Source organism: Athene cunicularia, assembly GCF_003259725.1.
Source record: "Athene cunicularia isolate RWA chromosome 7 unlocalized genomic scaffold, athCun1 chr7_part1, whole genome shotgun sequence".
Lineage (NCBI taxonomy): Eukaryota > Metazoa > Chordata > Aves > Strigiformes > Strigidae > Athene > Athene cunicularia.
In genome coordinates, this window is record NW_020799107.1 from 18,224,846 (window position 1) to 18,240,851 (window position 16,006).

The 16,006-nt window shown below is 35.4% G+C and overlaps 1 protein-coding gene across 1 annotated transcript in view; it reads left to right on the plus strand.

The window, feature by feature from the left end:
- GRB14 (growth factor receptor bound protein 14) overlaps positions 1-15,678 on the plus strand; it is a 64,250-nt gene extending 48,572 nt beyond the window's left edge. The window contains exons 6-14 of the mRNA XM_026852466.1: positions 1,682-1,819; positions 2,855-2,965; positions 3,164-3,259; positions 3,840-3,920; positions 6,135-6,251; positions 6,359-6,416; positions 6,508-6,595; positions 10,873-10,966; positions 15,009-15,678. Coding sequence (XP_026708267.1) covers positions 1,682-1,819; positions 2,855-2,965; positions 3,164-3,259; positions 3,840-3,920; positions 6,135-6,251; positions 6,359-6,416; positions 6,508-6,595; positions 10,873-10,966; positions 15,009-15,155 — 930 coding nt within the window. The 3' untranslated portion in view covers positions 15,156-15,678. The remainder of the gene's footprint in view (positions 1-1,681; positions 1,820-2,854; positions 2,966-3,163; positions 3,260-3,839; positions 3,921-6,134; positions 6,252-6,358; positions 6,417-6,507; positions 6,596-10,872; positions 10,967-15,008) is intronic.
- Positions 15,679-16,006: the final 328 nt, after the last annotated feature.

The window sequence follows — 16,006 nt, forward strand, 5'->3', positions numbered from 1 at the left end:
AGGCTGGGAGCCAACCACTCCTTTCATCTTCAGCAGAGATGCTAAAGCCTAACAAGATGCTCTTTTATTTTTACATACATTGACTCTTTTTCCTAAGCTTCCATTTGACTTTGTTTATAGAGTTAAAATACTTTTTCAATTCAACCTTTATATTCACCATCAGTGAACCTGTTAATATGTGGCAAATGGGAAGATTAACAGGCTGGAACACCTACTAGGACCTACCCATCTGCTTCAGTGTGGCTGAAATAGCTTAAACTGCATTTGCACACAGCTGTGTGCCAGCAGCACATGTAAAGAGATGTACCTAGTCTTACTGTAATTTAACTATTCAGGTGAATAGCAGTGAAGCAATTCCATAATGCATTCCTAGTTGTGGGCTAGGGCACTCCCCTGTCAAATGAAGCCTGCCCGTGTTACTGCATTCACACCAGTTGAATTTAATTATCTCAGGCTGATCTACAGGTAGTACAGTCATGCATCTGACTACAAGGTAGGAAAACAATAAAAGTGAAAGAAACCTTGTGTATCTTGTTTGGGTTGCATTATTTAGTAGCAGAGAACTTGGTGTACTTCCAAAATCACAATCACTTCATCATCTTGTTGCAGTCCGGTACTAGCCAGTCTGTCTCTTTCCTGGTAATTTGTTGCTTTGTGTCCTCAAATCAGATTTTCTGAAAGTGGCAGTGGACAGAAGGAAAATGCAGCAATGAAAGCTGCAGATATCAACCAGAAAATCCTTTGTCCCTTACCTCTGTATAAAGCTAGATGATAGGATATTTATGATACTGCAGGCCAGCCTGGGGCAAGGCTCATTGAAGACCTTAGTAATAACAGAGATGGAAATTGAAGAATTCTAGGTTAGTATGTTTAGCTGTGAGTCATAGTTCTGAGTAGTTTTATTGGAAGAATAATAAAAATCGATGCATTACATGGGATTAGAAAAGTTAATGTGGTTGCCAGCTTTTAGTGGGTACTTTTGCAGACTGAGTAAAACTGTGTACTTGGTTTTAACATGGTAAGAGCTGTGTTGCACTCTGACAATTGAATATCTTGAGTAGAGGCAGGAGCTGTCTTGGTGACAGGCCCAACCTCTCCTGTTTTTGGTTCAGCTAATGCTCCTAAAGCTAGAGCTCCTTAAGCACCACTTCAGGTCCTGAGACCTTTGTTCCCTCCTTTTGAAAATGCTAATATCTGCCTGACCTGCATGGTTTTGTGATTCTGATTTTGTGACTTGTTTGTTGAATTAATTCTAACTTGGATCAGTTCTCTTATCTGGCTTGTAACAGAAAGGAGAGAGGGATTTTTTTGTTTTGTTTTGTTTTTTTTTTTTAAATTCTGTTGGTAGTTTTATATAAATAGGGTCTGAGGCATGGGATCAGAATTTCTTACACTGGTTTTGTTGCTGAAGTCAACATATTGCATAACTAATGCTCTCATTTCAAACCATATGTTCCATATAAATATGTAACTTGCTTAGCATACCTTGGAGTTGTGTAACATTCTACATGCCTTAAATCAAAGGTACTTTTAATGGGATTAGATGCAATCATAACTGAATTACTGTGGTGTGATAGTGGATTTAGGGGTTTATTCCCCTTTGTCCTGTCTGAGTATGTTAATGAAACAGAAAGCTGGTTTCAGATGAAAAGAAAAGTGCATGTCTGATATTTTCTTTCAGATGTTCTTAAGCTCCAGCACGTATCCTGAGATTCATGGTTATTTGCATGCAAAGGAGCAGGGAAAAAAATCGTGGAAAAAATTGTACTTTTTTTTGAGAAGATCTGGCCTTTATTTTTCCACTAAAGGTACATCTAAGGTAAGGGAAGGGTAATTAAAAAAAAAAAAAAAAGAGCACTATGAAGTTAAAGCAAATATGTATGTATTTACCATTTGTTGTAATAATAACCAAAATTTGAATTTCAACTTATATTGATTTAAAAATTGTATATTATAAATAAAAATTAGAGAGATATTGAGATATAAAATTCGGAAAGTATTGTCTTAGAAACAGTAATTTCTTTTTTCCTTATAACTTTGCTTCATTCTGGTTAATATTTTTCCAATCAGTTACCAGAGTACCCTTTAAAAATAAATTTTCAAATAGTAGTTAAAATCCTGAAGTATAAGCAGATGCTCTGAAAAGTGGACATAATGGTTCATTCTCTAAAATAAACAAAAACCTATGTATAAAAGTATTTTATAGGAAGATTTTGAGAGTTCTCAGATTTTGTCACTGGACAATTTATCATTTAGTACTTTAAACCTGATTATGGATACATTGGAGTTGAGACAACTTTTACATATAGCACTTAATCCAATGTCTTTTCTTATCCTGAATTTTCTGTGTTAACTGCCAGAGTATTCACTGAGGTGTTTTTGTATCCTTCAGCAAATTTCTCATTTGCTTCCTTGACTTAATTAACCTTAGTGGATGGAGATACTGGTTAGAAATAATACTTGACAGTAATTATTACAGTATGTTGTTTTCCAGATTATGAAAGTATATTTTATTTTTGATGCTTGAAATTCATACTGGGCTCAGAACTTGAATCCTACTCGAATATTACTGTGGATTGAATTTAGTGGATGTTTTCCCAGAAATTATATTACCTGTACTTTGTTTTTTCTCCCTCTCTGGAAGAATGATCTTTTTGACTAGTCTGAGGTGTTTTTTCATTGCATTATAAAATTAATGTTGAATTGTCTCTTCCTAGATTTCACGATGTCACAGTTAAAACTGCAATATGCAAGACTATTTCAGAACAGGATAACTACTACACTCTTCTGAGTTTCTTATCTGGAGAGACTGGCTAAAAATAGTCTAACTGTATTACATTGCTCTTCTTTTTAGGAGCCAAGGCATCTGCAGTTTTTCTGTGAATTCAGCAATAGTGATATGTACATGTCTTTGACAGGCAAAAAGATTTCTGGAGCACCAACAAACTATGGATTCTGCTTTAAGGTACAAGCTTATTATTCTGATATATATATATATATTAAAGCAAGCCACAGTTTTTAGGTAAGCTTAAGTTTCTTTAAGGTTTTTGAAAACAATATTCAGCTGTCTATTATAAAATAGGAGAATTAGTGGCTTTTATTTCAACAGGTATTATCTTCAAGATATGCATTAATGCTAAAAAAATGTGCTGTGGCCTTCTAGCCTAACAAATCAGGAGGAACCAGAGACCTGAAACAGCTCTGTGCAGATGATGAACAAAGTAGGACCTGTTGGATGACAGCAGTTAGGTTGCTTAAGGTAATTTTCCTGTGTGGAGTTAATTTCTTGCTTAAGGTTACTGTGTGAAATTTTGACTTGGTGTGGTAGAGAAGTAACATAATTCTAGGTTCCCATGCAATAGCAGTATTGATTTTTTTACTCCAAAACTTATTTTTCTTCAGCCCAACAAACAGAGAGAGACGAAATTACTGGAAGCTTTGTAGGGGATAGAATGATGTCTTGAAGCCTCAGTCCTGCAAATATTTAACATTAAACATATGCTTTTATGTAACCATGGTGAATTCAGTGAGATTGTTGTGTAGTGTTGAACAAAGCGACAAGAATGCACAAGAAGGGAACTTTATTATGTTTTTCAAATGTGTCTGTAAAAAAAAGAATAGGTAGGTTGATGTATTAAATGGGCAGTGTTTAATGCAGAGTGTACATTTATAAAGGCAACAGCAACAGTGGTAATATTGTGCATTTCCTTATCCTAACAGCATTTGTCCCTGGTTTTTAATGGTAAAGAAAAGCATGTGTTATCTTTACATCTGGAAAAAGATTTACTTGGTTTAGGATTCTAATTTAAAATGCTAACCATGTTATTTTCTGGTTTTAGTATGGGATGCAGCTGTATCAGAATTACATGCAACCATACCAAGGTAGAAGTGTCTGCAGCCCTTTGAATATGACACCTATGGTATGTCCCACGGTAGCTCCATGAATAAAGACATTGTTTCTGCCGTCACGCTGTTTTTAAGTAGCTTGTGTCAGTTATACTACTGACCCAATCCTGCAGATCTTTATATGTGCTAATGCTTGTTGAAATCTTTAGGGCTGACAGAGTTGACTAGAGAGCTAATTAATTAATTAATTAATTTGTCTCATACAAATTGGGTAGTTCAGACCAGTTAACAGGTTTTTTCCCTTTGTCAAATCTCTAGTGTTTTGGGTATTAATTGACTTATTGTCACAGTCAAAAATAATGGAAAGAGGATTTTGAAAACAGAGCAGGAGAACTATAAACGCATTAAAAAAGAAGCAAAGTGTTTAAGGTTACACATGCTGTAAATGATGAATAAGCAAGCTATAACAAATCCTTTTTGGTATACAGTAATACTTCCATTGTATTATTCTTTTGAAAACAAAATATTAAGTACTTGAGATTAATTTCAACTGGTGTAATCTGACTGGACTTCAGGGGAACACCATATTTTGTCAGAACTGGGTTTTGGAGGGACAACAGCCTATACTGGATGCTGTGTCCATCTTCTCAGTCAGATAGTTGGGATTGGATCAGATTGCCCTTAGTATTTTGTGTTATCCCAGTTCTTTATGAGTCATTTGATTTTAGACTTTTTCATGGATGATTTATCACTTTTGTGGGCTGAATTGGGTAAAAATTACTCGTTGCTGGGACTTGTGACTGATTTTGTGGTGGATTTTTTTAGCTTTTATTACAGTTCTTGCTGTTAAAATGCTTAAATTATGCATTTGCTATTATAGATATTCACAAAAACAGTTTTTAGTGATAAGGCTAATAAGTATAGCTTCAAAACTGTGCTTAATACACTGACTGTGTCTTTACTTTCTGTTATGTGAAGCTGTTACAATAGCCAGCTGCTGCTTTTATAATGGATATGGGAACCATTACTGATTCTCTCTCACACTGTTGCATGTATTTAACTCATGTAACTTCTAATACAGGCAGAATCTATAACCAGTATTAAGCATGTTACTGTTTTTCTACTTGTGTATAATTCATGATTAAACAGCAGATTGGATAAACTTGAGAATTAAGTTCACAAGGTAATGAACATATTCACAGGGGAAACACTTCCATGTTTCACATTCCTCAGTAACTCTCAACCATGTCAGCTATAAGTTCCCTCTACTCTCCTAGAGGCTAACATTTTTTCTTATTTTGCCCTTGTTTTTTCACTTTTGCAAAGTTCTTTACAGGTTACAGTTACTCAGGCAGACCTTAGACTACAATGTCAAGAATTACATCTTCCGTTTCTAGTTATATTCATGTGTGTAACCAAACAGGAACAAAACAAATCTCCCTTAGTTCTGGAATGGGAAGCTTTGCTAACCCTACAGAAATCTGGGCCTCTTGGGTTCTAGATGTTACTTTTAACTTACAGAATGCTAGAATGTTCTTTTAATTCTTTGATATTCCAGTGCCTGCCAATATTTGAGCTGTTACAATCCATATTAAATTTGACTTTGTAAACCTTGGTTTCTGAGAAGTATTTTGGTGAGTTTTAAGATTGTTTTGCGAGGCTTCAGTGCTTTTTATTCTATTGTTACAAACTTGATCTTCACTGGGAGAAAAAGAAACAAGCATTGTTTTATAACAGATCCTACAGTTGTTGAGTCTGTGATAAGAATTAGAAGAGATGTTAAGACAGAAGTTAAGCTCCATAGAAATGGCTGGTTTCAGTGCTTAAATCCAGTGAACTTTGAGTGAAAGTTTATCTAGGTAATATAAAAATTTGACATCTTTGTAACAAAATATTTCAAATCTTTGTTAATCTGGTGGTTATGTATAAGAATTTTGCATTTTATCTTTTTTCTGTTACTTGAACAACTTAATAACAGTTTCCTGACTTGTAAGCAAAGGGCTAGTTATAGTTAAAAATATAAATATAGTTTATGGTAAAACGATATATTTATCATCCAGTGCAGTAATGTAAAAAGATGATCTGTCCTGCCAGACTTTAAAATTGAGGTTTGCAGCAGCATACTGGAATTACAAATGCTCCCTAGGGTAAAAAGAGTTTGGCTCTGATGGGAAACACTGCAGATACTTGAAACACCACTTACAAAACAGTGTTTTCTCAGAAGCTCACTTTTAAGTGATGGATCTTTTAAAAAAGGAACAAACTAAATTTATTTTTCTTCGTTGCAGAGAAGCATTTCAGAAAATTCTTTAGTAGCAATGGATTTCTCAGGAAACAGAAGCAGAGTTATAGAAAATCCAACAGAAGCCCTTTCAGTTGCAGTTGAAGAAGGATTAGCATGGCGGGTATAAACACCTTTGCTTTTCAGAATAGTATTTTCTGATTTTTTTATTTTTTTTTTTAAGAAAACAAAAAAGATTTGAAATTATGTTTTTATTTCTCTCTCATACAGAGGAGAGGGTGTCTACGACTCAACTCACATGGTAGTCCTATTGCCATGTCTAGCATGGGTATGTGTGAGTTAATTCATTGACAGAGAAATGGAATAGCTGTTTCTTTCAATGAAGGCAAAATGTTTTTTAAAGGTCTTTATTTCTACAGCTATACACAGATCTCAGTCATGGTTTCATCATAAAATCTCTAGAGAAGAGGCTCAGAGACTTATTTTGCAGCATGGACTTGTAGATGGGTAAGTTAATTCTTTACATAACTCTTCTGACACTTTTCTAGTCAACAACTGATATTTTTGTGTACTTATTGGGGGGGAGAGATTGAGGAAGGAAGATTTTTGACTTATATAATAGAAAGAAAAATTCTTTTATATAGGGCTATCTGGAGATCAGTTGGTTTCTGTTTTATATCTTTTGGAAGCAATAAAGTGGTGATCTAACACTTCGATTCTGTCACTGACAGATTAATTATGTCCACTCAGAGCCAGGCTTTTGAGCTCTGTATTTGCACAGTACTCTCTGGAAACTGTCAACTTTGGCACCAGTGTCTTTTGTATCTCTTATTAGTGATGAAAGAATGAAAGAAAGCCTGAAAACATTATTCTAAGATGAGCTGTGCAGGGACAGTCATTGAAAAAAGTGGAGTTTTTTCAATACTTTTCCTCATGATATGACTAAAAATCGTATTATCCCTTAATGGTAAACAATAAACATTAGGATAAGATTACTATTTTTTTCTCATTTAAAGATTAATTTTTTTAAATAACAAAGCAAGTAGGTATTTTATGTTTAAATCCTCTTTGTTTTTCATTTCCTTATTTTTATCCTTGCTCCTGTATTAAATGTAAACTTGGGCCTTCTTCATTCAATGCGTAATTCCATAAAACTCTAAGTTTCTCTGACTCTGTTTCCAGTTAGGTACCTTTAACATCAAATTATTGGTTAAATTACTTCAGTTTTAGATTAAGTATGTTTTCTACATCTGCAGAAAGGGCTCTAGGAACAAAAGCGATGTGAAGGAAAGGGAAACAAAACCAGTCATACTCAGCAAGGATGGCTAATTGGACTTCCTCTTTTGTATTTTTTCTCTTTTTTTGGATTTTTTTTTTTTCTTTTTAATTTCAGGGGTCTGGTTTTTAAGCCTGGATAATCATCCTGAAACTGCTTCTGTACGCTGTATTAATTTTTGCATTTGTTACATGAGAGGTACAGGACATCTGGGTGAACCCAACATGTGTTTCTGAGCAGCATGTCATTCTAAGGCTGATGAATCTTCCACTGTATTTCAGTGGGTACACACACATACTGTTAAATGAAACCCATTAGGTTTGGCAAGTAAAGAGCAGTGGTGTTTGAGATGAGAAAGTCAATACCTTGCTAACATTAGTTTAGTACAGTGTTGTTTGTTATATTCTTGCATCTATTCATAGACGTGCATTGTGGTTTTGGTGGGGATGATACTCTTGCTTGGACTGTCTAGAATTGATTAGAACATGCTAGTATGTGTGCTTGTATTCAGGAGTTACAATGAAGTCATGAATACCTTAAAGCATGTGACAAATGCTGTGAGTTTTGATGGGCTGAAAGCCCAAAATACAGAAGCTTTTAATGGGAATAATAAGATTTTAGTTTCTGGGGCCAGGGGCAGAGAAAATAATCCATGTTGAGCCTTTTATGGTGATCCCAAGCTGGGAGATCTCTGTATAGGACAGAGGTCATAGGACCTCTGTAATACCATATGTAGCAACAAATATGCTGCTCATGATGGAATGGCTTATAGAAGATAAAGGGACTATTATATAAAGGATCTACAATAGTTCCAGTATTTGGATAACCCAGTAACAGAATTAGGGACAGCAACAGTCTTAAGGTTTGCTATGAAGGAATAAAGTTTTTGGATCTACTGTCCTGGTGTATGTCATGGTTTGAGCCCAGAGGGCAACTGAGCATCACACAGACATTCCCTCACCCCTTCCCCATCAGGAATGGGAAGAAAAAAAACAATGTAAAAGGCTTCAGAATTGAGATAAGGACAGTGAGGGGTGACTCACTCTAACAACAACACTTAACAGACAGAGTAGGACAGTGAGAAGCATTACCACATCTTAAAAACATTTTCCCCCACCCCTCCCCTCTTCCTGGGCTCAGTTTTGTTCCCAGTCTCTCAAACTGCTCCCTCCAGCAGCACAGGGACAAGGAATGGGCATTACAGTCATCTGCTGTTCCTTCCTCCTCAGGGGGAGCTCTCCTTGCATTCTTCCTCTGCTGCACAGTTACCCTCTCATGGGAGACAGTCCTCCACAAACTTTCTCCAGTGTGAGTCCTTCCCACAGGATACTGTCTTGGAGCTGGGGGAGCTCCAAAAAGCTTCTCACAGGGGGTGACTGCTGTAGCCCCCTCCCCCACTATCAAAAACCCCACCATACAAACTCAGCACAGTATAAACCCAACTTTCTTAAAGAAGTTTGTGTAGCAATATTGTTGATTTCATACTTTATCTCTGAAAGGATATTCAAAGACTTTTTGGTGATAAATGGTTGACAGGATTGCAAACGGGTTGGCATCTGATCAGTGAATAGATTACCAGAAGGCCCATGACAAAATGCAACTGGTCATTCCAAGAATTCCTTAATAAGGAGCAGTTGTTTGGAGTCACCCAGCGTGTCTATAAAACTCCCTACCAACGTTTTTAAGATTCTGTGAGCTACAACCCTTTCTTCATAATAATGTTTTTAAAGGTTCTTTGACAACCAAAGTAGGTTTATTGTGACAAGGTTAGAAAAGAGTAAAGATCTTTTTATGAGAAGGAAAACAAATATTGCTTATATTTGCTGTTAAAACAGGGAAAACAGTAAAAGAAAAGGACTTTAAAAGAACTGATGAATGTGAACATAAATACTATTCAACCTGTTTTTTCTTTCCTACCCAATGTGATTACTTTATGTATTATGTCATGTGGATCCCAGTATTTGGGTGTAGAGACTCCATTTTCGATATCTGCAAAGTGGCGCATTCCTAGTGTCATTTTTCTGAATAGAATAAAATGCCAGTCCTTAATGACAAACATGTAAAAAATTCAAGTTTATGCATAGGATCTAACTGTGCTCTGAATAATGTCATTCTGTCCTGGAGAGGGTGAAAGGCCACTAGGTGGTGAGAGAGAGCTTGTTAGGAGAGCCTGCGTCTATTGAGAAGTCTTACTTGTCCTTACACTTGCCGTGTGCTCTTACAAGGCATATGCTGAGTTGGCAATTATCCCTCATTAATAACTGAATTAATAGCAGAGCTCCGAATTAGACTGGGTGGGAATTTTGATAGAAATGTTAATGATTATGGACTCCAGATTTCTTAATTCTAGGTATTTTCTTACTTTGTAAAAATAGAATTCTTAAAAACTTTGAGGATGAAATTAGTAGTTTGGATCCATGCTGTTAGTAAGTGAAAATCCACTGTATGCCTTTCTTCTCCTGAAATCTTCTATTTTTATTTATATATATATATATATATATATATATATATATATATATATATGTTCCTGGTATGTGGTTGGGCAAGAGTAGGTGGCCACTAGTGCTCACTTGTTTGAGATCTGCAAGTCCATCTTGTCCATTTCTTTTGTGTCCTAAAAGAGGAGCACGCTTGCCAATGGCAGTCTCTCCCTTTCCCTTCCTTGGTGTGTTGGTTAGTTCTATATGCTCCAGACCTGCACAGTACAAGCAGTTCAGACTCTCTCTACTACAAAGCTGTGAATCAGGTACTTCACTCTGTCCTCCAAACTATTCTCTGCCAATATTCCACGCTCAGTGATTCAATAAAAGATATCTCTTATTGGTAATCATCATTTGCCTGTACCAGATTATCCTACCAGGTTTATGGCAAATTTATGTCTGTCTACAACCTGGAATAAACTAAGTTACCAGTAAACTAGTGGCAGTGGCACTGTTGGCCTCTGAGTGTTGTGATTTGAATAATGATGCCATAAAGTGAGCAGAGTGTAGCTCCGTCTCACTGGGAATTTTGCCAATGTGCAGAAATGAGTGTGCATTTATGAATATTGGCTAGATGTGAAAATTATTCTCGTATGTCTTTCATTACATTTTCTGTATACATTCCTGTTGAACTACCTTTTGAATTTTCCCTATAACACTTGTGATTTTAGGTAACAGTCAAAGTCCAAAGAAAAATTTTGTTCAAAGCACAAACTTTGAGGGTGCTTTTCTGTCTGAAGAGATGCATTGTAATTCTATGCAGTGTAAAAACTAACGCCTACAGTGTTATTCATTCTGAGAATGCATATTTTTCATGTAATAGACAAGGTGAGGAAGAATTTAAGAAAAAAGCATTTCCAGTGACACATTTGCAAAGAAATACTGATTAAAAGCATAGCTTACGTAATTAATATTAGCTCTGTTTTTCCACTAATACTTACTGTAGTGAATCTAAAAGTGTTTTAACTGGATGTTTACAAAAGGCTTTCCAGAGTGATCTTACTGTGAAAATTTTCAATCTCTTTTAGGGTATTCCTGGTACGTGATAGCCAAAGTAACCCCAAAACATTTGTATTGTCATTGAGTCATGGATTAAAAATAAAGCATTTTCAAATTGTACCAGTAAGTAAATTTTTCAGTTTATATATGCAGTTGTAAAACAAAACAACTGAATAATTGTGATACAATATTGATTTTTTTTTTTTTTCGCTGTTATATGGAAGATGTAAACATAATACTTATATCACTAAAAATAATCAGTATTCTTGAGTTGAACACTTTTGAGCTTTGCTGTTTGATTTTGTTATAAAGATTGACTAGTATCCTAAATCCTAAAAAGTATCTTGAAATAATAGATAAATCTTTTCTAACTGGAGTAGAAGCAACCCTGATGGCATGAAAATCATCTATCAATAAAGGTCATATTGCATCTTCATTTTTCAATATGTGCACAATTTCTTTTTAGTCATCTCTTTAGGTGGACTACGATGTGTGTATATCTCACTGACTCATCTGTTCAGTATAGTTTCTCTCAATATTTGGAGTTAAACGTTTGTTGCTGACTTTTCTTGATTCATGTTACTGTGGTATATTCATTTCCAATCTTATTCAGGGGGACAATTTTAGCAAAATAAAGATATCCTTATTTAGTCCAGCTACTTATTGGTAAGCTGAAATTTCCTAAATAGAAATCATATTTGCATCTGTTTTCATTGAAGATATCATCCAATTCTCCTCCCAGAATGGCCAGCTTTCTCCATCGCTTTCACTGTCTCCAGACGTGGTTTATGCTGTTTTATTTACAGTTTGCTTCTGTTGAGATGAGAAACACTTTAGCGTTGTGTGTTTTAGCCACAGATGCTTGACATAACTGAGCTGACCTCTAGCTTTTTCTTCTCTCTTCACAAGAACCTTTCTTCCAGACCACCTCTAGCCTCCATGTTTCTTCCTACCGAAGTTTCTAGGAGATTCTGCTATTTCTCAGTAGAAATTAGTGTAGTGGCATTTTTTTTTGTTTGTTTCTGATCTTATCTCTATTACTTTGATAGGTGATCCCCTATGATTGTTCACCAAATTTCTGAATGCCTTACCTAGGGCTTGTAGTTGATATCTTCCCCTATAAAAGTTCCTGTAGAATAAAACTGAAGCAATACTGGGAGAGGAGGAGGAAAGGAGTGAATCAATCTTAGCTAAAAGAATTGTCCAGGATTTTCATTCTGTTTAGGTACAAACAAGGGAGGAGTCCTTCACCCAAAAGTGATAGCTATGCCCTGGATCCCATATGAGCATCAGAATCCCAGGTGTAAGATCTCTATGATTCTGTTGACTGTGGTCAATACTTTGGGGTAACTGTTGTGTGGTTTAGAAAGCCTCTAAAACTCTGTTCAAATACTGTCTGATTCTACTTTTGGGATGTAATTTAACTCAGATTTAAGAGACCACTTTTTCTTTCCCTATCAGGAAACAGACCCTTTCTTCTCTAAGAGCAGAGGTAGCAGGAAGCTGCAGTTTCCAGTTTCCTCTGAGCTGCATGGTTCTTCTCTTCCCTTTAAAAAAATTGTCCAGTCAATTCTAATGTTCTGCAGATGTAAGCAGAACCTTTAAGGAATTAATCATATACGCTCATGCTAAAACCTTGCTCTTCTGTTGTACGGTCTTTGGAGCAACCAGGAGTTGACATAGATTGTCTACAGATTTGTGTCAGTTTTTCCATGCTGGTAGTCTAGAATACCTGTACCACATCAGTGCAAAACTTGTCTTGCTTGAAGGACATTTTTTGATTGTCTTTAAAGCAATTTGTCCTATGCTAGTTACTAGAAAAAATAAATCTGTAATGAGAACAACTTCATTCAAGAGAGAAAATGTGAATATGGAAACTGTTAGTTCCCCAAACATACGCGTATTTTGATTCATTTCTGTAGTTTAATTTCCAGTCTCATTCAGTACCCTCATGCCATTCTCAATACCTTGATTTACCACATGCTTTGTTTTTTGTTAGAACAATACTCTTTAAGGAGTTCAGAAAAGTATTTTTTGAGGGGGAAAAGGTTTTCCTTCTAGTTGTTGTTGATCTTCTAAAGGAAGCTATAATTTTCTAAGAAACAAGGCATTTTGTGTTACTGGAATAAGTTGGTGGTTTATTAGTTGGAGATCAAGGTTACCTTTTTGAACATCAAATCCTACTACTCTTCTAAACCCTTGCCTTTTCCAGTCATTGGGAAGAGAAGATAAACTTCCCTACTAAATACAAATAATTAAATGGCATTTAGAAGGTCTTTTTACAAGTTAAGAATCATTTGGTCTCTAAATTAATTACTTGTCTCTTACATTTTAATTTGCTTCAGGTTATAGTTTATTTAAAAATATCTTTCAGATAGGGCACACAGCCTGCCAGTTCAAGCTTCCCCACATGCATCAGGTCAACATTGGTAGCATGTGCAACAGGTATTGCAGGTGGGTGGCAGGGAACTGATTGTAAAAAGTTGAAGAGAAAACCTTTAGGATATATTTGGGATCTCATACTGTGAAAACTGGAGAACTTGGTATCTTAAATGTATTTTTTAGCCTTACTACTCTCTGAGCTGATACAAGTTAACTTCAGCGTAGTCTATCCTGAAATTAGCTGTTCTATAGTCCATGTGAAAGAAGAACAATTGATACACATTCTGGGACTTTCTTTTCCCAATAAATGTTCTCTCATAACAGCCACCTTAGCTTGCAGAAGACTCTAGGTTCCTGGGCAACAAAACTTTGATATGAGTTTTGACTTTGCAAAATATGGATTGCTTTAGAATTAGCAGTCTGGCATGAACTTCAAGGTTTGGCATTAACTTGGAAGGGGAAAAATAAACTGAAAAGGAAATCCCAGTCAACAGACATCTGAACTGTCAACTCTTCCTCATCTGTGTGTTGGTAGGAAAATTGCATGCATAAGGAAGGTCCGATGGATGATAATCCATATCCAGGTTCTTGGCTGGAGCACAGGAATTTACACATGTATACATTGGTAATTCCTTAACTAGCAATGTTTGACCTGGACTGACCAAAGCCTGAGAATAAAGAAATTGCAAACTACTTCCACACATGATAGAAAGGGGTAGAATAACCAGGAGTCATAAGCAGTTCAACAGCTGCTTCAGATGAGAAATCTTAATTACAGGTAAGAGACCTAATTATATCTTCTCCATTCCCCTGTACTCAAGTAGGGTAGTTACATCTTTCCCTAGCACATCATCTGCTACTCCAGGCTAGCCCTACTTCAGGATCTTTTGTTCACTGCTCTCTCAATTTTGTAAAGCATCTTTTTTTCATTTTCTTTCTTAAAATGGTTTAAATAGGGGTTTTTGTCCTCTATTTACATTAATACTAATTAGTCACTATTGCACTGAAGCTTCTTGATATTAGAAATATCAGCAGTAGAGGAAATAAGAAGGCATGTAGTGTGCAGTGCAAATTGTTCAAGAGCTAATGTTAAATAACCTAGAATAGGAAAGTACTGATTGTAAATTTTTAAGCATCTAAAATGCAAATGTATTCTTTCAAGGTGTGTTTTGCACTTTCTTTCTCTTCTGTATCTGTGCTGATACATGCGTTTGGAGCTGCAGCAGTTCTTTCTCCTACAACAAAGAGCATACTACATTGCACATGTTATTTTTGCGATGGGCGGTTTCTTTGTGTAGCAAATATCATCCAGTACACCAGTGCGCTAGTGTGTAGCCTCATTGCACCTTACAAAAGAAGTGGTACAAAATGTAGCAGTCACACAGAATATGAACAGAGTAAAGGTTGAAATCTATGAGTAAGTTGAAACTTGGCTGTTTCTTGTCACTCTGTAAAAATTCAGTGTTCATATTAACTCCAGCTATCGTGCCAAAGCAAAGGCATAAAGTAGTATTGTTAGTGCAGAAAGAATATTTCTATACTTATTTATCTGTTTCCTTTTAGGCATGCATCTAACTTAAAGGGGAAGTTAAAGAATTATTTATTTATCTGTTGTTTATTTTTGATCTTATTGTGAATGATGACTGTATTTTTCATGCTCTCGGTAGCCATAAGATTATGAATATCTTGGTTTACAAGAAGACTTCTCAGACAAGTATTTCAATTGGGAAGAAATACTGTACAGAAGAGGATTTTATTCTATCTTGTTTTTCCATTTTTACAGTTGGAAGATGATGGGAAGCTCTTCTATACCCTTGATGATGGTCATACCAGATTTACTGATCTCATCCAGCTAGTGGAATTCTACCAGCTTAATAAAGGAGTACTACCCTGCAAGTTAAAACACTATTGTGCACGAATTGCTCTTTAACCAAAGCATCTGTTGTTTCATCAGAGGGAAAGGAAGATACTAGAATACTTTTTCCCCTTAAGGCAATTTGTATAGTAAGAAGGGAAAAAGCATTGCATTGTAAAGATTCTATGTTTAAGCTGCAAAAAAAATTTATATTCTATAGATAAGAACTTTGCTTTGTGATTGTCACAGCAAAATTAACTTTATGGATTTAAAAAAAAAAAAAGCATTCTTTCCTATGTAATTCTTTAGTGTTGTCTTGGACTTTTTTTTTTTTTAACTGAAAACAATTAAAAAAGCTAATTGTGTAACTTCTACAAAAATATAACTGAAGGGACGATCTTTGTTCTTAGGTTTAAAATTAACTTTTTGTCTTCAAATGTTTCTCATAATTTCTATTCATCACATAGAAGAATAACATTTACTGTGGTGAGGATAAGCTGAAATGCACATTTTATTTGTAAATAAAATGAATAAATATTTTGCACTATATTTTTGAATGCTACTTTGAGGATTATCATATACAAAAAGTGAAAGTCATTAAAACTACTTATAACTGATCAGTTGTATGGAGTTGTGCTGTTACTGTTGTAATATTTTAAAGGATTATTTTTTTCTCTAATGACTAAATCTACATCTTCATACAGAGCTGGAGTGTCACTTACTTGGCTGTGATATTTATAAACATGCATAAAGTATCATGTGCATAACATGATTTAGTGTATACCTACAGAGAGGGGGAGACCTGTTAAGTACTGTGGATCGTTACAGAGTTGGGGAGGGAATCACTTCAATTGCTCTTAAAAAATAAAGGTAATCTTATAATATTTACAAATTTACAATATTTACAAATAAAGGTAAATCCAGTG